Source organism: Tachyglossus aculeatus, chromosome 14 (genome assembly GCF_015852505.1).
Source record: "Tachyglossus aculeatus isolate mTacAcu1 chromosome 14, mTacAcu1.pri, whole genome shotgun sequence".
NCBI classification, from domain to species: domain Eukaryota; kingdom Metazoa; phylum Chordata; class Mammalia; order Monotremata; family Tachyglossidae; genus Tachyglossus; species Tachyglossus aculeatus.
Genome location: NC_052079.1, coordinates 14,375,034 through 14,396,581, shown reverse-complemented (window position 1 = coordinate 14,396,581; position 21,548 = coordinate 14,375,034). Strand labels below are relative to the sequence as shown.

At 41.2% G+C, this 21,548-nt stretch overlaps 1 protein-coding gene across 10 annotated transcripts in view; it reads left to right on the top strand.

Moving 5' to 3' along the window:
* The window catches only part of RALGAPA1 (Ral GTPase activating protein catalytic subunit alpha 1), a 163,888-nt gene that overhangs the window by 87,323 nt on the left and 55,017 nt on the right, over positions 1–21,548 (top strand). For all 10 annotated transcript variants that reach the window (XM_038756186.1, XM_038756184.1, XM_038756177.1 and 7 more), the window contains 8 exons: positions 1,505–1,630; positions 2,713–2,771; positions 5,966–6,074; positions 7,644–7,754; positions 9,619–9,687; positions 11,255–11,389; positions 11,831–12,014; positions 19,828–20,692. In XM_038756186.1, coding sequence (XP_038612114.1) covers positions 1,505–1,630; positions 2,713–2,771; positions 5,966–6,074; positions 7,644–7,754; positions 9,619–9,687; positions 11,255–11,389; positions 11,831–12,014; positions 19,828–20,692 — 1,658 coding nt within the window. The remainder of the gene's footprint in view (positions 1–1,504; positions 1,631–2,712; positions 2,772–5,965; positions 6,075–7,643; positions 7,755–9,618; positions 9,688–11,254; positions 11,390–11,830; positions 12,015–19,827; positions 20,693–21,548) is intronic.

Sequence of the window (21,548 nt, the reverse complement as noted above, 5' to 3'; positions counted from 1 at the left end):
CGGAACATTTTAATCCTTGGCACCAAACAGCGTTCATTTCCAGTTCACTACTTTCTAGTTCCTCATTACAAGCAGTAGTTGGTTTCCCATGGATGTTGTGGTAACAAAAATGAAAGTTTTGCGGAATCCTGATGGTAATCGTGGAGTTAAAAAACACTGATAATATGGTGGATATTTGGGCTGAGCGTATGTGTTATTTTAAAAAGCTAACGAGTCGTCATCTGGTCAGCCCAGTTTGGTTTGCTTTGTTGTCGTGTCTCCCCCTTCTCGACTGTGAGTCCGTTGTTGGGTAGGGACTGTCTCTATCTGTTGCCAAATTGTACTTTTCAAGTGCTTAGTACAGTGCTGTGCACACAGTAAGTGCTCAGTAAGTAAGTGCATGGGCTTTGGAGTCAGAGGTCATGGGTTCAAATCCCAGCTCCGCCACTTGTCAGCTGTGTGATTTGGGCAAGTCATTTAACTTCTCTGTGCCTCAGTTACCTCATCTGCAAAATGGAGGTTAAGATTGTGAGCTCCATGTGGGACAACTTGATCACCTTGTAACCTCCCCAGCGCTTAGAACAGTGCTTTGCATGTAGTAAGTGCTTAATAAATGCCATTATTATTATTAATAATAATGATAAATACGATTGAATGAATGGGGTGGGGTGAGAATTTTAAAGCCCTTTTCTAGTCTCCATTTGGAGTTACTAGTTGGTTTATACGCAGGGCTATTTAGGCATCCATGAGGCTACCAAGTAGTGTTACTGTTTCTTCAGTAACCAAATGTCCAATGTCCTAACCACCTCCCGCTTCAGTAGGACTTTGATTAATCAGTTATTGGTATGTATTGAGCATTTACTCTGTACAGAACATTATAGCATTGGGATGGTACAATGGAGTAAGTAGACAGAATCCCTGCTTTCAAGGGACTTTCAGTCTAGCTGGGGAGACAGACACTAAGATCACTTCTAGGTAAGGAAAGCAACCTAGAATGAGGATGTGTACCTAAGTGCTCTTGGGGTGGGATGAGTACCTGGGTGCTTAGGGGATGGGACTAAGTGCATAACTCGCAGCAAGACATGGTGGTGATAGATTACCCTGAGCCATCATACTCTCCCCCGTGGTCCTCCAGTGATTAACAACATCCATTGAGGTCCAGGGGAGAAGTGCGATCTGTGCCATGGAAGAAAACTGCATCTAGGTTTTCTCCTCCGCGTCAAAAGACCGTTGTGACCAGTTCCATTTGTACCCTCTTGTTAAGGGAGTCACTCATTTGGTGGAGAGTTCTTCATTGACACCCTAGGAGCTGAGAGTCAGTCAGTGTCTGAGGAGGCCTCTTCTCGTAAGCCAAGCGTTGGCTTGAGAAGAGCTATTACTTTGCTGGTTTGGGCCCGTTGAGCTTTGTTTTCAAGTTTCTTCTGGTAGAAACACTACTCTATATTACGTACTTGATAAACTTATTTTCTGTACAAGCTGATTGCACTGAATGAACTTTCATGTTTTGTGTTTGTCCGTAAATTAGGCACCAAGAGTTGAAGCACAGGTTCTCCTGGGATCTCTGGTCTGCTTTCCGAACTTGTATTGTGAGCTGCCAGCTCTTCACCCCAACATGCCTGATATTGCTCTATCTCAGTTCACAGATGTTAAGGTGAGCTGTCAAATGCTACATTTTAATGTTAGAATAGTTTTTTGACTTTTATGGTGTGTCTGTCTGTCTCTCTCCACCTTCTGGACTCCACTGTTCTGTTTCCATGGAAGACATGGTCCTTTGGCTCAACTGGCTTTAAGGCTAAGAGTCATGATTGCTGCTGCTCCAAGAGCCCATGAAAAGCAAGAGGAGCACAGACCCCAACGATGTTCTGTGCTAGTATAGGAGAGGACATGTTCCATGTGTAAGAGTCTAGACCAATAGATGCCGTCTGGGCCTCAGGGTGAGGAAATGAGTTAGGATCTTGAAGGGGAGATAACATTACCTCCAAAACTCAGTGATGTGACTGTCTGTTCAACTTATAAAGCTGGACGGTGCCTTCTATCGAAAAGGAGTTTTAAGATTCAGTTGAGCTTCTGGGTACGGCAGTTTGAGTTCTCAGGGGATTTATATGTGATGTTAGAGGTATGGCTTATCTATTCTATTTCCAGGTTTTGCCCAAGCTTTAGTTTTCACTACTTAACCCGTCATCATCCAGTTGTGCTGTGTGTTGTCTTGACCACTGTTCTAGGATCTCTAAATTACAAATGTTATTCAGACCAGAAACTACCATAAATAAGTTTCCAATTTGATAGTTATAGCTGTGAAGCATATTCAGGAAGTCATTCAGAGCCACTGAACGTGTTAACGTTGGCTATTGAATTCGCCTTGAAACATAGGGCTTTCAAAACCTTTTTTTAACTGCCCCTACTAATGAAAAGTGAGTGAGATAGTCATATTTTGTTGATGCATCCCCTCTGAAAAGTATATTCATTCATTACATATATACAGCACCTTCTTGCTGAAGGGTGTTCTGTGAATCTAAGTCAAAATGGAAAGAGTTAATGCACCACTGAAAAGGAGGAAACATTCTCCCTCTGCCAGTGGGCTCAACAAGAAGCTAGAGTTTATTTTGAGGAACCACACTTATGAAATCTGGGGCAATGAAGGCATCTGACTAAATACCACTGATGATCGATTGATTGGACATTTTCATTGAAAGACTTTCTGAACTCTTTCTCAACCTCTTTGCTTTCATGTAGGAACTCATAATTAAAACGGTGTTAAGTTCTGCAAAAGATGAACCCTCTGGTCCTGCAAGGTAAGTCCAAGATCTTGGCTTGAAAAATGCTATGGAATTGGCATTTGCCTAGTGTGCTCCAGTTTAAAAGGTAACATGGTAGGAGTTGCATTAAGCTAGCAGGTTGCCCTGTAGTGCAGTAGCAAATGTGGATACGATTTCCTGAAGGTTCATTTCAGTACCAGACTTTTATTCACATTTTAAACTCTACTATTCTTTGACTGTTGACTCAGACTCTAACTCCTCTCTACTAAAATGATTTTTTTAGAGGAGGTTTAGAAACTGACTCTCTACCTAAGCACCATGATTTGAACTTTCCTGTTTTCAAGGTTGCTTATGCCCAGCCCGATCTATCCAGTTAGGGAAGGTGGGCTGAGCAGGGAGGAGGAAGTGGTACTGGCTGTCTTCACTTCCTCGCCACTTCTCTCCTTGATCCTCTCCAATCTGCCTTCCACCCCATTCACTCCGTGGAAGCAGCTGTCTTTAAGGTAACCAGTGACCTTCTTCTAGCCAAATCTGATGGACTTTATCCTAATTCTCCTAAACCTCTCCGTTGCCTTCGACAGTGGAGGTCACCCCCTTCTCCTTGAGTCTTTAACCTTGGATTCGTTGACACTGTTTTCTTTTGGTTCTCTGATCTCTCTGACTGCTCCTTCTCAGCCTCTTTCTCAGGCTCCTCCTCTGCCTCCCACCTTCTCACAGTGGGGGTCCCTCAGGGTTCCATTCTAGGTCCCCTTTTATTCCCTATGTACACCCACTCCCTTGGAGAACTCACTTGCTCCCATGACTTCAACTACACATCTCTACGCAGATGATTCCCAATTCTGTGTCTCCAGCCCTGACCTCTCTCCTCCTCTGCAATATCGCATTTCCTCCTGCCTTCAAGACATCTCTACCCAGATGCCCCGCTATGTCAAAAGTGAACTGCTTAACTTCCCGCTCAGTGTCCTTCCCATGTCCTTCCCATCACTGTAGACAATACCACTAATCTCTCTACTTCACATCCCATTAATGTCATCCTTGACTTCTCTCTCATTCCACCTACATATTCAATGTCACCAAATCTTGTGGTTCATAACATTGCTAAAATCTGCCCTTTCCTCTGCATCCAAACTGCTGCCTTATTGATTCAAGCACTTATCCTATCCCACCACTGTCTCGCTGACCTACCTGCCTCCTGTCTTTCCCTTCTCCAGTCCATACTTCACTCTGCTGCACGGGTCATTTTTCTAAAAAAAAAAATAAAAAATTGGTCAGTCCACATTTCCCCACGCCTCAAGAACTCCCATTGGTTTTTCAACCACCTCAGCATCAAACAGAAACTCCTTACCATTCATTGGCTTTAGAGAGCAGTCATTCACCTCACCCTTTCCTACTTCACTGATTTACTACAGCTCAGCCCTCACACTTGATTCCTCTAATGCGACGTTACTCACTTGTGCCCCAGTCTCGTCTATCTTGCCGCTGACCCCTTCCCATATCCTCCCCATCCATATACCCCGGAGGTCCCCTTTCCCCACCTTCAAAGAATTAAGGTCACATCTCCAAGAAGTTTTCCCTGATAAAGACCTCTTTTCCCTGGCTCCCTCTCCTTTCTGAACCCATATGTTCACTTGGATCTTGTGACCTTTGAGCATTTCATATTCACTTCACCCTCAACCCTGCAGCACTTATGTTCTTATCTTTAAATTGTAGATAGAAACTGTTTACTTATATTAATGTCTGTTTTCCCCTCTAAACTGTAGGCTTACAGTTGTAAGCCTGTTAACTGTAGGCTTAATGGTGGGCAGGGAATGTGTCTGCCAACTCTGTTGCATTGTACTCTGTTGCATTGTACTAAGAGTAGAGCGTAGGAAAAAGAGGAGGTGAAAATTGTTCATTCTAAGTTAACTAATGTGAACTAAGTCAACAACTAGGAAATATTAAATTATTTTGAATGATAATAGAACTTACTGAATTCAGGAGAAATGTGACTTGAATTTAGTGTAAACTCACAGACCTAGTGACATTAACTCAGTGAGTTTTCCAGTTGCGTGTTATTAAACTCCTCATGCTTAATTCCACCTATCCCTGTCCTCTGTCCTTAATCCCTTTTTTGCGGTCCTGCCCTACAGACTTCTCCCACTTATAGCTCCAGAGGGCAGGAAATCCATTGCTTCCCCTTCTAGACCCAGCCTAGCCCTTTTCCACGGCTCCAGGGGATTTTAAACTTGCCTGACTGCCTCCTCACCAGCTGGTAGGTGGCCAAGGCGATTTTTGTCCTGCTGACACTGGGGCCAGGACAAACCTGAAGGAGATGGAACCCAATTTGCCTAAAGGTCCCATCCAGCGGTCACAGGGCAGTTTTTAATGTTCAGAGAGGACCGTGGGATCAGTACACCACCAGAGAGCAGCAGCATATCGTTCCTTTGCACATGGTCAAAATGATCGTCTAAACGTGTTGACTCTTTGTACTTGAATGACACACCACCTAATGATTCTGATGAGTAACGGAATAAGAGATAGCCATTTATGCCGTAGTTTCAAATGACCCATCTTTGCTAGGTATAGAAATGGGAGCTTCCAAAATCTTCCCTGCCTTGCATCACATTTTAAAATGGGAAATGCTTTATCTGTACGTAATTATATTTGACGTAACCTATTAGCTCCCTTTTGTGCCGTAAATTTGTCCTGGTGATGTCAGTCAGTGCAATTATAAAACCTACCTCCTTAATAATGGGTTTGCTATTTGTTTATTTCATAGCAACCGCCGCTGAGATAAGATGAGTTTGTGGACACATCTTTTGTGTTACCCCAGTTTGGGGTCTTAGTTAAAAAAAAATAGGCCATCAAAGAACATTTTTATCCTTAATGTATTATCCTATCTAGGTTCCTCCTACCTAATGTGAATCTCACTACAGCTACAACAAACTTATAACAACTTTTTATGGGTTGTCACACTGTCAGCTGTCACAGTGTTTGTCACAGACAAACTTATGACAACTTTTTATGGGTTTCTTTTTTTTTTTAAATTCAATGACTACAACCAATTTGTAACTGTAAAATTGCAGTCTACCGGCATGTTTAAAATGTAAACAGTTTTTGGAAAGGAAGAAAGTCTAAATTATATTTAGCGTATTCTCCACTAGTGTCTTGCAGAGTTCATAGATATAGTTGTATTTCAAAGCAACTGTTTTTGTTGGATGTCAATTTTGGGTTGTCTCCTTGCTTTTCAGATGTGTTGCTCTTTGCAGCCTAGGTATTTGGGTTTGTGAAGAACTAGTGCATGAATCCCATCATCCACAGATTAAGGAAGCACTGAATGTAATTTGTGTCTCATTAAAGGTAGGATGACATTAATTTTTACATCTTTTTTTTTTTCTGATCATCGTCAAACAGTGTTGCATATTGGACAAGGGCTGTTAAATACTCCAGTTTCCCTGGACCAAACTAAAAGTTTTTCAGTGTCTGAGTCATCTTCATAAATTTCTCATACAATTATCACCTAATCTCCTGACTCCTATAACTAGGCTGTTTATATACCTTCTCAAATTCCCACTTTATCAACTACTGAGACCTAGTGCCTATCAGCTGGACTCCACCTAAAAACCTATGCCTATCAGCTGGACTCCACCTAAAAACCTATCTCTGTCTCTGCCCCTCTCCCTTGCCCTACACCTTTGGAAATGAAGAGAAAGTTTGACCAGTGGTGACTGCTCTGGACAGTAGTATTTTTTTCCCCTCGTCCTTACCCATTCCTCCTCCTCCTCCTTTCTTTGTTTCTCTTTGGGCCTTCCCTTTTCCTCTTGCCATTAATATCAAGAACAGAGATGTGGTATGCCTCATCAATAACCGCTCAATAGGTAGTAGCAGATATCAGTCACAGCTACTAATGTAGATCTCCCGTGTCAACCATGGGGGTTCAGGCTCCTGAAAGTACCCGTGGTGAGTGAAAGAGAGCTTTTGGAATGAAATTCGAGGTTTGTGGAAAAGAAATGAACAGGCATTCTCCATGCCTGGTTTTTTTTGTTGTTTGTTTTTTAATGGTATTTGTTAAGCACTTACTGTATGCCAGGCACATTAAGAGCTGGGGTAGTTACAGGCTGACCAGGTTGGACACAGTCCTGTCCCACATGACACAAGCAACATGTTCTAGTGGATAGGGCACGGGCTTGGGGGTCATAAGGTCAAGGGTTCTAATCCTGGCTCCCCCACTTGTCTGCTGTGTGACCCTTTGGGCAAGTCACTTCACTTCTCTGTGGCTCAGTTACCTCATCTGTGAAATGGGGATTGAGTCTGTGAGCCCCACATGGGATAGGGACTGTGTCCAACCCGAGTTGCTTATATCCACCCTAATGCTTGATATAGTGCCTGGCAACATAGCGCTTAAAAAGTACAGTTTTTGTTATTATAGGACTCACAGTCTTAATCCTCATTTTACAGAGAGACTCAGAGAAGTTATGACTTGCCCAAGGTGATACAGCAGACAAGTGGCGGAGCTAGGATTAGAACCCAGGTCCTCTGACTCCTGGATTTCTAGCATTGCACGGTGAACTTTATTTTAATAGTTCAAAGTTCACTGGGTTTACTGGCAATAGTCAACTTTAAACAGTTACAATTTGTTCTCTCTGTAATGTAAATGTTCTATTGATATAGTGCCAGGGAAGCATAATGCGTCCTAGACTCTGCTTCGGCAGGCTTGAAATGACAGGGAGTGTTAATCTCCACCAAGGAAAACCGTGGTTATTCAAAACAGTGGTTGGCAAGAGGAACTTATATAAAGTAGCTGTAGGATCAATGCCTGAGAGAATGGCAGAGGTTGTCAGTTCACGTTTCATTATGATTTAAAGCAAAACGGTTCTTACTGATTACAAAAACCGCAATTAAAAAACTTTCATTATTGTTTTTCTTCAGTTTCCAAATAAAACAGTGGCCCATGTGGCTTGCAACATGCTGCATATGCTGATCCATTATGTCGAAAGACTTCAGATTTACCAGCCTGATTCCCCCTTAAAAATTATTCAAGTAAGTAATTTCTCATTTTTTACTCCTCTTATATTTTTAATGTTAGATTAGGCAATTTTAAATTGTCTGCTCCCTAGGTTCTTTTTTTTTTTTATTTGGCTCTGGATTGTATGACCTTGAACAAGTAATTTAACCAAGCAGCGCACACACATTCTCAGTCTTCAAGGCACCGCCTTCTTGCCTCATGTTTGCATGCATGCATGCATGCATGCCCCCCACTCCTTCAATACCCAGAGATGCTCACTGGAGTCCAACTGATGTTCCGATAAAATGAAGGAGCAGATGCAGGTAAGAAAAAACACCAGTTTCTGCTGCTACATGCCCCAACTTTCAGGCATAGCAAACAATATGGTGGCAGAAGTAGGGACTGGTTTCTTCTCTTACCTTCTTTTACTATCTTGGGCACCTGCTGAGCCACAACTTTGAGGAGGCAGCAGTAGAAAGGATTGAGGCTGATTTTTAATCTTCTTTGCTACTGCTACACCAATTCTTGCTTCCCCAAGGGAGCTTTCTCCTCAGTCGAGAGACCAGCAAGAAGCAGATAAGAGGAGAAGCCACTGTCATAGTGGCCACCACAGTCAGAGATGCATTTCCAAGGCATTGAAGGGAGCACATAGTTGCCCTGTGAATTTCTCTGTAATGCAGAAACCCTTTAAAATGGAATTGTTTAAAGTGACTTGTTTTGCCTAGAAATGCATTCTTTCGAATTAATAAGCTTTTATCTGTTTGCTTCCTTATATTTTTTTCCTCTATTTTCAATATCATTTACTTGTAGTTTATTCATTAGGGACCTGGGACTAAAGAATTAGGTTTTCAATGATTGGTATTAAGCAGGTATTCTTTAATGATCCCTAATCATTCATATAATGCCGGGTGACTAAGCTCCCAGCTCGTTGTAAATCAGATGTTTTTTGAGCTATTTTTGGCCTCCCCTGCTGTTACGGTACCATTTGGAGCATCGCAGCAGCAATCTTTTTCAAGGAACATTGGTGGCTTGAAAGGTTTAGCTCACCTCCAGTGTTGCCTGACTCATATGCAGCCAAATTGTGTCTGTGAACTGCCAGACCTGATCCAGGGTGTTCTAATAGAGATGACATGATTTGAGGGATGGGGGCAGAGGATGGAGTGGAAATACTTTTAGTCAAACACATGGTTAGGACCAGGATTTCAATTATATTACTACATTGTGAATGAATTTGGAAGACTCTTTCTATTACAGTTAACTTAACCGTGCAGTGTGCTTTGTTTTGAAATCTTGTAATGAGTAATGATCAATTTTAGACTGTGAGCCCACTGTTGGGTAGGGACTGTCTCTATATGTTGCCAATTTGTACTTCCCAAGTGCTTCGTACAGTGCTCTGCACATAGTAAGCGCTCAATAAATACGATTGATGATGATGATGAAATGTTGTGATCTCTTTGGCTGTAAATGGGTTTATTCATAAAATTCTCGTACTTCACAATGTACCTCACACTGTGCTGCACTCCCTACCCACCTACGTGCTCATTGCTCCCACCGGAGTGGGAATCTGACAAGCAAGGATGAGAGAGGGTGAGAAAGCACCAAGCAAACCACTACCACAGAAATCAATATCTCCATGCAATTCCCTTGGTTTTGAAGTTTCCGTGACTATGGCTCGTTTGTCATTTATATTAGAAGACTTTAGCTTCAGTGATCACATTTAAATTCTCGGCGAATGTGTGTTATTTGTGTATTTTATGGTCATTATTTAAGGGTTCTTTCAAGTAACTAAGTATTGAATAATTTGATCGTTTTCTAAAAGCTATGATATCTAATTGTAATTTTGAGACATTTTCATGTGTAACATTTTAAAAAATAATTTTAAATTTGTATTGCTTGCAGATCCTGATAGCGACTATTACTTACCTTTTACCTAGTACCGAAGCCTCACCTTATGAAATGGACAAGAGGGTAATTAAACACTTAGTTCATGTTTACTGTTCTGTATAACCTCATGTAATCATTATTAGAAAATGTTAACATATCCAAACAATTTATTGATTATTATTTCAAAATTTCACCTGTATTTGGATGTGAACTTGAAGCAAATGAAGTTTTAAACAGTGCATTTTAATGTGCGCTACCAAAAATTTTAATGCAAATCATGCATTTTAATTGCAGTAAACAATTCTCAAATATTTTAGTAGCAAACCAGATTTGTTTAATGTTCTGTGATCTTTATCACATAAAAGAGCTTATAATTATAGTTCAGTCTAATTGCTTCTGGATATGTTTGGTGTGTTTTTTTGCAACTGAATTAAATGTTTGGCTTTAATGTTTTATTCAGTTTTGAGATTTACCCACAACAGCTTTAAAATTCTTAGAATATATACTAACTTTTGATATAAGCTTACATGGTCTAGTTGAAAGAACTCATGGCTGGAATTTCAAAAGTCTTGAATTTTAGTGGAATTCTGCCACTGACCTTCTGTGTGTACATAGGTCATTCAACTTCTGTGCCTCAGCTTCCTTGGCTGTAAAAAAAATAATACCTGCCCTTCCAAAGCTCTCAAGTTGTGAGGCCAAAGGAGGTTATTGATCTGATAATGCTTTAGGTAAATCCAAGTGCTGTAGAAATTCAAGATAGCAACACCAAATTTGTTTCTAGAAACTCTAATTTAGTTAGATAAAACACATTTGAGTTTGAGCACTGATTCAGAAGAACCCAAAGCACTGATCCATGATTGGGAGAAGTTGAAAGCAGTAATAATGTTATTTATTGAGCACCTTCTCAGTGGACTGCACCGTACTAAGTGCTTGGGAAGTACAACAGAAGCACAAGACATGTTCCCTGCTTCCCCCACTCAAATAGGGGGGCAGGCATAGAAATATTGACGAGCAGTGGAATCAGAATAAATAAATTCAGTGTTCCACTACCAAAAAAAGATGGTACAATTACTTCAATCGTGGGGATTTTTCCATACTGTAATTCTAGCAACCATGGGTCCAAGCATTCCATGGAAGACTTGTCAACTTGTCTGATCAAGGAAAGAGTAATTTGCAGAAGTGTATCTCCTTTCTGTTGGGCGATATTATTCAAACTAATAAACGCAATCTGATGGAGTGGGAGTAATAAAAGTGTAATGGAAAATGTCTTTTGTAAAATTGATGTTCTAAAGGTCTCCCTTCCATTCCTATGAGGTAAAAAGGTAAGTGATTCCTGCCTGCTTCATTTCGTAATTTGTTAAAAACCTAATTTTTCAGAACACTTTAAAATGTCTTTATATGGCAAAGATTCCATGAGATTTGCCCGCAGTTTCCTTTGCCTAACATTCTGCAGGTGAATTTTTTAACTCAATCCTTGTACGTTGAGAAATGCGCGAGACACAGATTCATGAATAGGAACATAATTCTGAAGGTTGATCATCCATGAGTTGAAATTGGGAATAAAGGAATTGTTGGAAATAAGCCTGTTAAATTTTAAGAGGCTGTTATTTAAAATCCTGTGAAATTCAAAAATAAATCTCTTTCTCCACAGTTGGTAGTATCCTTGCTTCTGTGCCTATTGGATTGGATCATGGCCTTGCCGCTCAAGACACTGCTTCAGCCAGTTCATACTTCTGTTGGAGAGAATAATAAAACTGAAAAGTCTGTCCTCAACTGCATTTACAAGGTACTGTAGTTGAAATTGTTCCCTGCCATAGACCCCCTTAGGAAGTAGCATTTTTCTGTTGGCTTAGAGTTCCATATAAGTAATCAGTTTGGCTTCTGTTTTGGGTAATTAACCGGAAAGAATGAAACTTGTTTCTTTTCATGTGGACCATTGTTGTTTGTCTTAAATTCTCAGCAGATCTACTCTGGGCATTAGTTTAAATGTGTCCATAATGGGCATATTATTCTAGATTTTACTCTTTGGAGTGAATTTTAATATTTGGGGCTGGGTTTAAGGTATTTATTTTTTTCTGTTGTCAAGTTTGTGCTGACCATCTTTTTTGTGCTAACCATCTTTTTTGTGCTACACGCTTACATGTATTACTTTTTGTTGGCCTGTACCTTCATTTCACAAGACTGGCAAATTTTAAAAGGGTCCCGTTACAATTTTTGGTGTTTCTAGGTGCTTCACGGTTGTGTCTATGGTGCTCAGTGTTTCAGCAATCCGAAGTATTTTCCTCTAAGCCTCTCTGATTTGGCATCTGGCGATTATGATCCTTTCATGCATTTGGAAAGTCTGAAAGAACCCGAGCCTCTGCACTCGCCTGATTCAGAGCGATCTTCTAAACTCCAGCCCGTCACGGAAGGTAAGTCGGGGACAGGATGATTTTGTTCCCTACAGAAGGCATTGCGTGGATTCTGTCTTCACGTGAGGAGGGAGGGATGCGATGACAGGGGTGATGTGAGGGAGGGGTGAGGATGGTGAAGAGGAGGACACTTTAGGAAGTTGCCCAACTGGGCGTATAATCATGTGGAAATTGATTTTTGATTTGGGAAATCAAGTTTAAAGATGTAGTAACATCGCATTTGAGATCAATTATATTTGAAGTGCCTTCACATGATGTCCTTCGTCTGGTTCTCCTCTTTTTTCCTGTGTTTTTATTTTTGAAAAAAAGAGAGGCAGCGAGGTCTCGTAGGAAAAGCTTGGGCTTGGGAATCAGAGGACCTGGGTTCTAATCCCCGTTCTGCCACTTGCCTGTTGTGTGACCTTGGGCAAGTCACATGTAAAATGGGGGTTAAGGCCGTGAGCCCCATGTGAGACAGGGACTGTGTCCAACCTGATTACCTTGTATCTACCCCAGTGCTTAGTACAGTGCCTTAACAAATATAATTATTTATTGTTGCTATTGTTATCCTTAATAATAATAGTAATAACAAAATGTCCAAAAAGCTAATGTACTCATAGGACTATTATGAGTAATTGATTTTAAGCAACACCGATATTAAGGGCAATTTTTTGCATTTCAGCACTTCACTGTGACCTGTTGGTCACTAAAACTGGAGTTAATGTTGACTACTAGCTACATTTAAAGCAGTATAGTTTTCATGGGGAAAAAGTGATGCTTTTTTCTCATTCTAATCTGAAGTATGAAGTGGGTCATGTTCAGTGTTTAGTTCAAAGGTAATGAAAGTTTACCAAATTAAGTACATCTCTTTTTCCAAAAAAAGAAAACATAGTTACCCAAGGGACAGAGTCTTAACATATTTGTAACAAAATGTATTGACCCAATATTAAGCAGCCTCAGTCCAAAGGAAGAAGAAACAATTGAAATAGATGAGCTTAATATTGATACAGAATACTCTCTGTAGTGCTATTCTCCATCCATATTAAGTTGTTCCCTTCAGGCTTCTTGAAAGGTATTAAGGACTAGATAAATGCAGAACCTTTTTGTAACAGCTGTGTGCTAACAGCAGGTGATTTTGTGGTCTGTAGTGACTACGTGCTGTTTTTTTTTTATGGAGAGAAAATAGCTAATCATTGTGCTCTTGTCTAAGGCATGCTTCATCATCCTCAAGTACTTTTTTGGCCCAAGAATTCTAAACATAGAGCTGTCCCCTAATAAGCTCAGTATTGGATTGAACAAGTCTGATTTAGAACTATTGGCAGGAGTAGCTGTAATTATTAAATTTACTGAAGAATGAAGCAAGGTACTGTAGTTGGCTTTTTGTCAAATGGCGGTCTTCTTATTAGCTAAAAGTCATCATCTGCGGGGTCAGAATGAAAGAGGCTCCTAAGGCTTCATTCTGTCCTAATTATAGTTTCCCCTATACATATTATGCAAAGCTAATATTTAAAGCATTTGCCAAAATTAACTTCCTCTGCATGTTCTATTACAGAGCAGTGAATTGCAGCCGCTCTTTATGCCTTGCTGCTTTTGTATGCCCTAATAATCTGTAATTATAGGTTTGCAGCAAATGCTGTGGGGTTTGTTTAATCTGACAATCTGAAAAGACAACTCTGAATAGACTTTATTAAATGAATGCCAGTTACACAAAGCCGTAGTGGCAGCAGTATCTTCATTCTACGTTTCCTTACAAGGTTGGTTCTTTTTGAATTTTGGAATCAGAGTATTTCCTATGGCCTATGTGTTTCTCAATAGATTTTTTTTTTCCCCCGAAAGGCATAAACTTTTCTATTTAAAATTCATGGCTGTGATAGATAGCTAACAGGTTTCGATTCGCAATTAGCAACTTGAGATAGATGTGCTCTGTACATATATCACTCTATTGAATTAATACTTCTTTTTGAAGTTAGCAATTTTTCCGGTAAGCGTTAAGTTCATTAAAATGGAAATTCATGAAAAAGGCATGATATCTAAGATGGTATTGGACATTTTGAGAAGCACATTTGAGTTTTACTTAAATACTCAGAAGTCTGACCCACTGTTTAGGACTCCCTTGCCAAGAACTACTGGCTTAATTTACCTGCGGTGAGTTAACAATTGATGCTGGGCAAGTGGCAAAAATTCTATTTTATCTATTTTGCCACCTATGTGCCTCCCAGGAAGTGAGCAGGCTGGTAATTGTGGCTTTTTTTTGGCGGGGGTGTGTGTGTGTGGGGGGCGGGGGGGGCGTTCCCTATTGTGTCAAAGCAGGAACTGGAAAGTAACCTGTTGAATTTAGGAAAAGTAACTTTTAGTTTATATGCTCCATGCTTGTAACAGAAAGTAGTTTCTTAAATGCCTTTATGCAAAGAAAATGCAGCTTCTTTTTCCAGTGTCCACCTGGTGATTTTTACTGGAGAATTTGAAGATCTCGTTAAGCTTTGTTTTTACCGAATTAGATCAATGTAATGGGGTTTTTTTGCCCTTATCTAACTGTGCTTATTATAGACTTCAGATCAGTTTACAAATAACTGTGTTGTTTTTCCCCTTTAGATTTAAAATTGAGATATAGATAGTTTCCGTAATTTGCCCTTCATCCCCCTAAAGTCAGGGGCAAAGCAAAAACTCTACTTCTGATAGTAATTCCATTTACCTCCACTCCTTTCTTCAGAAGGACAACTTTTGTACCCTTTATTCACCCCTCTCTCAGCCCTGTGGCATTTATGTAGATGTCCATAATTTATATTAATGTCTGTATATCCCTCCGGATTGTAAGATAATTGAGGCCAGGGAACTCATCTATCAACTCTGTTTAGTACTGTATTCTCCCAAGAGCTTAGTTTAGTTCATTGCACACAGAAAGTGCTCAATAAATACAATTGATTGAATAAACTTATATGTTTGACTTAAGGCCATTGGCTAAGAAGAAATTGAAAAGTTAATAGGAGCCTTTTAATTTCAGTTCATAGTTACAGTCTAAGCAAGAATGTGTATATATTATTCTCTCTTTGGTACTAGGAAGTGAATGTGTTTTTCCACCCACTCCTTCATCCTTTTAATATTTCCTGGGTCATTGACTTTCCAACATAGCAGCCCAAAATTTTGGAGTTGTTTTTTTTTTTTTTTTGAAGAAATAGTACTTCTTGAAGTACTTGATGCTTGCATTGCATCATAAACCTGGATAGCCTACATGAGAGCAGACATTCATTCAGAAATGGTAGTTTTTTACTCACTGTCTGGAATTGAGATCCAGAAAGGTATTTTTCTTCATTTGAGAGTGGCTACAATATTCTGAGCAGCTGAGAGTAATCTTTTTATATTGCAGACATTGAAGAAAGGAAAGGGTTGGGTTTTTTTCTTTTTTCATTTGGGTTTTTTTTTGACTGTTCGGGGTTTTTTTTGTTTTTGTTTTTTCTTTTAATAAAGAATAGAAAATGCCCTTAAAGTTAACGTGGGAGAATAGGCGTGGGAGCACATTGTTTCAACTTTGTAACCAGTGGAGATAGGAAAGCACTATATAGTCAACTCATCATGGGTTAGTTCTCCACAGTGGGAGTGTGGGGTTATCAAAGCTGCTCGCTGTTTGTTCTTTTTCCTACCTTTTTAGGCATCCTGGTTGTGTCACTCAGGCTCATTAACACCTCTGCCAGAGGCTGGACTAAGGAAGGGAGAGATTTTGAAACTCAAGCTGTCCCAGTTGAGCTTACTGTATCAGTTTGCAGCCTCTGTAAAGGTTTGGTGGAGGCTGAAAGTGAAAGATAAAACGAGACTCATGGGCTTCGATTGTCCTTATACTCTCTTTTTATGGTATTCTTTAAGCGCTTTCTATGTGTCAAACACTGTTCTAAGCATTGGGGTAGGTAGAAGTTAATGACGTTGTCCTTCTTGTCCTTCATAGTTTAGGTAGGAGGGAGAACAGGAGAACTGAGGCACAGATAAGTTAAGTGACTTGCCCAGAGATACAACAAGCAATTGGCAGCACTGAGGTTAGAACCCAGATCCTCTGACTCTCAGCCCCGTACTCTCTCTTTCCCTCATTACCTCGAGCAATTGAAATTTGGTTGTACTGTAAACCTATCCTTCTGAAAGGGAAATTATCCAAACTTACTCATCAGGGAAACAGAAGGACCAACTGTTGGCAACAATAAGACTTGAGAAAGGAAGCCTTGATTTTCCTGGGCAAATGCCTGTAAAAATCATCTCTCATCATTATGAGAGAGCAAATTTGCTAGTTCATATTTTAAAAGAGTGGAAGATGATCAGAAATGGGACATGTAGAAATAATCTTGATAATGAACTTAAATTTATTCTCTTTTTAAGCCTAAAAGTTCTCTCTTCATGCTAGGAGTTTTTTTAAGGGACATTTTGTGGGGGTTCTATGTGAATAATAATTTGTAGTATTCATTAAGCGCTTATTCTGTGCTAGGGACTGTCCTCCATGGGGGTCTCACAGTCTTAATCCCCATTTTACAGATGAGATAGCTTAGTTGCAGAGAAGTGAATTGACTTGCCCAAGGCCACAAAGCACACAGATGACAGAGTCGGGATTGGAACCCATTGCTTCTTGGCTCTCAGGCCCATGCTGTAGCCACTAGGCAATGCTGCTTCTCTTGAAGCATTTAGCAAAAGGAAAGAAAATCCATTTCAGATGCATTCCCATTAACCTTGTCACAGATTGTGCCTTTGGTTTTGAGTGTTTGAAGTCTCAACCTCCAGACCTGGTGAACTGGCTGCCCCCAGTGGGAAGAGACCTGGACCCCTCTCGGTCATCATTTTCAAAACTAAGAGGGAGGAATGGAGATAGCCAGACTTGGGCTGAGGGTTCACAGTATCCACTTAACCCCAAAGCCGCTGTGACTCCATTTTGACTCCCGCTGGTTCTTCATCATGCCTATGTAGGAAGATAAAAATGGGAGTGAGGAGACCTGACAAACAGAAGGCGCTTTATCATCAGCAGGCATCTCCCTTCTTGAGCCTCTTCCCCTCACTTCCCAAACACCACATCAAGGACATGCCACTCTAGGGCTCAGGCATTCATTCATTCATTGTCGTATTTATTGAGCGCTTACTGTGTGCAGAGCACTGTACTAAGCGCTTGGAAGGCAGCAGCCACATTCCCTCTAACAAATTTTATTTTCCAGTGTTGTGCCTGGACAATTTAGTTTCCCTCTATGGTAGAAGACAGGCCCCGTATACAAGGGGAAAGACTGTAGACTGTAAGCTCATTGTGGGCAGGGAAAGTGTCTGTTATTATTATTGTATTACACTATCCAAGCTCTTAGTACAATGCTCTGCACACTGTAAGCGCTCCATAAATACAATTGGCTGAAAGCAGTAGTTATAACTTCTCAGTAAAACATTCAATTCTGTCCCACATGATACTCTCAGCAGTGTACTACTGTCTTATCACTTAGGTGTGCACAAACTGGCCCGGGAGAAGTAGGAGAAGGGTGGGAGAGAGAGGGCAACTATTGAATGGTGTACTGAAAGCAATCCTTGGGGCAGTTTTATTCACTCCCTTTATTGTGAGTAGAATTAAGAGCATTCAGATCACGTTGACAGTTTTCGGAGAGGTAAAGCTTTGGAACACTTCCCCATTCCCTTCTGTGCTGCCCTTACACTTGGATTTCTACCTTCTATTCACCCACCAGTCAGCCCCACAGCACTTACGAATGAATCCATAACTTATCTGTATTAATATCTGCCTCCTCCTCCAGACCGTAAGCTCGTTGTGGGCAGAGAATGTGTCCACCAACTGTTATAGTGTACTCTGCCAAGCACAGTAGTGCAGTGCTCACAGTAAGCGTTCAGTAATTAAAATGATTTAATTAAAATCCTCACTGGGATGGGCAGGTTTGTGGCTGTGTTGATTCCATTCTAGAAGATCGTGAAAAGAAGATTAGGGGACCATGTCATTCACCTTCCTGGAAGTAGGTGTGTCTCAGATCCCCTTCTGAATCTTAAATTCTGGGATTCTGCAATTTCCCAAGCTAAGTAGGTCTGACCTGAAACAGTCATCTAGCAGTAGGTGCATGGTGTCTAAGGTTGGCTTCCCTCATTTTTCTTACCTTCCCTGGGCAAGCAGGAGAGAGCGGGGGCTAATTTTCTTTAAGATACCAAGTGTTGTTTGTGCTCATTTATTTTGGGATTGCAGGAGAGCACTTCTCTGTTCTATTTTCCTTGAATTTGAGTGTAGTGAGCTTCAGTGGAAGCACTTGATAATGGACTCCTAACTTCCAGTCATTGCCCCCAGCGTATGGTGATAGGCAAAAGGCCTAATAAAATACTGATTATCTGGAAAGATATGTAGAACAAAACAGTAAGCACAACTTTGATGCTCTCTAAAATCATGGTTACGTCTACAGCTAAAATCGGGCATGCAGTTCTGGTGTCCAGGCTTTAGGAAGGACTCTGATGTTAGATAAGGCACAGGGATGATTGAGACGGAGCAGCTTCTGTTCAAAGATAAATCAATCAGTTGACTGATTGAAAAACAGAAGAGATTGAGAGGGGACAACCTGGAGTCTACAACTAAAGTCTACAAAAACATGAAAGGTGTGGGCAAGCAAATAAAATTCTTGTGCAGATTTCACAGTGCTAGGATTGGAAGGCCTCCCAATGAATTTTGAACAGAATAGATTCGAAGCAAATAGAAGGAAGAACTTTTTCATACATCGGGTAAGCATTTGTGGAAGCAGCCTGGCTCAGTGGAAAGAGCACACGGGCTTTGGAGTCAGAGGTCAGGGGTTGAAATCCCGGCTCCACCAATTGTCAGCTGTGTGACTTTGGGCGAGTCACTTAACTTCTCTGTGCCTCGGTTACCTCATCTGTAAAATGGGGATTAAGACTGTGAGCCCCCCCATGGGACAACCTGATCACCTTGTAACCTCCCCTGCGCTTAGAACAGTGCTTTGCACATAGTAAGTGCTTAATAAATGCCATCATCATTATTATTATTATTATTTGTAATTAGCTACCATAAACCGAAAGTGTCAGTAAGTTTTAGATAGGTTTGGAAAATTCATAGAAGAGCATTGCACATGATATTATTAGAGGTTAATGTTAGAAGGCCATATCTAGATTAGAGAAGAAAGTTGGGTTTTGACTCAAAAGTTGTCAGGGAGCAGCTGTAACATGGTTCTTCCAAGCATCCACAATAGGAGACAGAATAGTAGTCTGGTTGGACAAATATCTTGAATCACTATGGTGGTTTTTATGCTCTGTGTAAGCCAATTTTGGTTCTCTCTTCAGGAGGTATGAAATTGAGCAGTTGAGGTTCTTTTTTCAAAAATTTACCATTAGCAGCTGCTATGGGGAAATTTAACTGATTTCCAATACATTTTTGGGTATCTTTGCAACCATATTATTTTGCTGTACTTTACTGTTGTTAAAAGAATGCTCCTCATCTTGGAGATTTTAAAGCCTCCTAATTGTGAGAAGCCCCCTTTCCCTTTGGGTTATTCTGAGTAGAATCGAGTCCTTCCATCTTTATTATGTCCTAGACAGCACATTGTTGTAAGCCTCGGTGTTCCCCCTTCTGCATCATATATACGCTCGGATCTGTGCCTGTTGTGCATTTGCTATCCACCCCAATCTCAAACCCAACACTTTCGCATATACCTACAAATTATCTCTTTACATTACTCTCTGTCTCCCCTCTAGACTGTAAGCTTGTGGTGGGCAGAGAATATGTCTACCTACTCTTTTGTATTGTAAACTCCCAAGCGCTTAGAACAGTGCTGTGCATGTGGTAAGCTCCAATTGATTACTCTTTCCCCCTACTACTGTTTTGCAGTTAAAACTCACATGCAGCAAGGATTAATCTCCGTTGCAGCACGGACGGTCATAACCCATCTGGTGAACCACTTGGGCCACTATCCAATGACCGGCGGTCCCGCCATGCTAACGAGTCACGTTTGTGAAAACCAGGACAATCCTTACACTGAAAGTTCAGAACTGTCCCCTGAGCTTTTTGAGAGCCCAAACCTCCAGTTCTTCGTGTTAAACTCCACCACCTTAGTGTCCTGCATCCAGATCAGAGCAGAGGAGAATAAACCCGGAGGAGGATTATCTGCTGGGCTCGCGTCGGCAAATTCCAGCGTCCGAATTATAGTGCGGGATCTGTCTGGGAAATACTCTTGGGACTCTGCGGTCCTGTATGGGCCGCCCCCTGCGAGTTCCTTGTCAGAACCGACATCTCTGGTACTGGCAGCGGCTCCCCAAGAGAAGCCGGAAGATACCCCACCTTATAACGAATGCTTAGAGGATGCAGCTGCGAGAGATGGACTCAACCTCCAGGATAAGCGGAGGTTTAGAGACACTGTGCCAACTTGGGATACAATAAGAGATGAAGAAGATGCCCTAGATGAACTCTTGCAGTATTTAGGGGTCACAAGTCCTGAATGCCTGCAGAGGACGGGAGTGTCGCTTAACATTCCCGCTCCTCAACCTAACTGCATCTCTGAAAAACAGGAAAATGATGTCATCAACGCCATCCTGAAGCAGCACACGGAGGAAAGAGAATTTGTCGAGAAGCATTTTGGAGACTTGAACATGAAAGCCGTGGAGCAGGATGAACCGTTACCCCAGAAGCCTCAGTCGGCTTTTTACTATTGCCGATTGCTTCTCAGTATATTGGGAATGAATTCCTGGGACAAGAGGTAAGAGTAAAGAGAAGATAAGAGACAGGGGGTACTCGCTTCTTTTTAAGGAAGTGTTTGGCAAGAGTCGTTCAGCCTCTCTTAATTGTTCTTTTGTTCCCTCCCCCAGAAATGGATTTTCAGAGGCCAGCAGCAGTACTATTCATTCATTCATTCATTCCATCACATTTATTGAGCGCTTACTGTGTGCAGAGCACTGTACTAAGCACTTGGGAAGTCCAAGTTGACAACATATAGAGATGGTCCCTACCCAACAGCGGGCTCACAGGCTAGAAGGGGGAGACAGACAACAAAACAAAAGGTGTGAACAGGTGTCAAGTCATCAGAATAAACAGAAATAAAGCTAGAGCTCTCTCTCATCACTGACCCCTCTGCCAGCACTATTAAGCAAAGAGGAGAAACACACGGCAAAAGACAGTAATCGACATGGTATTTAATGACCAGGTGCTTTGTGCTGAACACTGTACTAAATGCAGGGGTGAGTGCAGAATAGGTGACTTCAGACCCAGACTCTGTGCCTCAGTCCTCTAGACTGGAAGCGCACTGTGGGCAGGGAATGTGTCCATTTATTTTGAACTGTACTCTCCCAAGCGCTTAGTACAGTGGTCTGTACAAAGTAAGCGCTCAGGAGATATGACTGACTGACTTAACTCACACTCTTGAGAGGAAGGACATTTATTTAGAAAAGAGCACAGAATTAGAGGGCAGGTCCAGACAATAGAAGCACCTAGAAAGCAAGAATCCAAAACTTGGAATCCTTGGCTGGGTCACAGTGCAGAAAGCAGTGACCTAGTGACCCCCTCTAGGCACTGGAGACGTTTCTCCGCTGACGATCTGGCAGGAAAAAGTTTGGGAA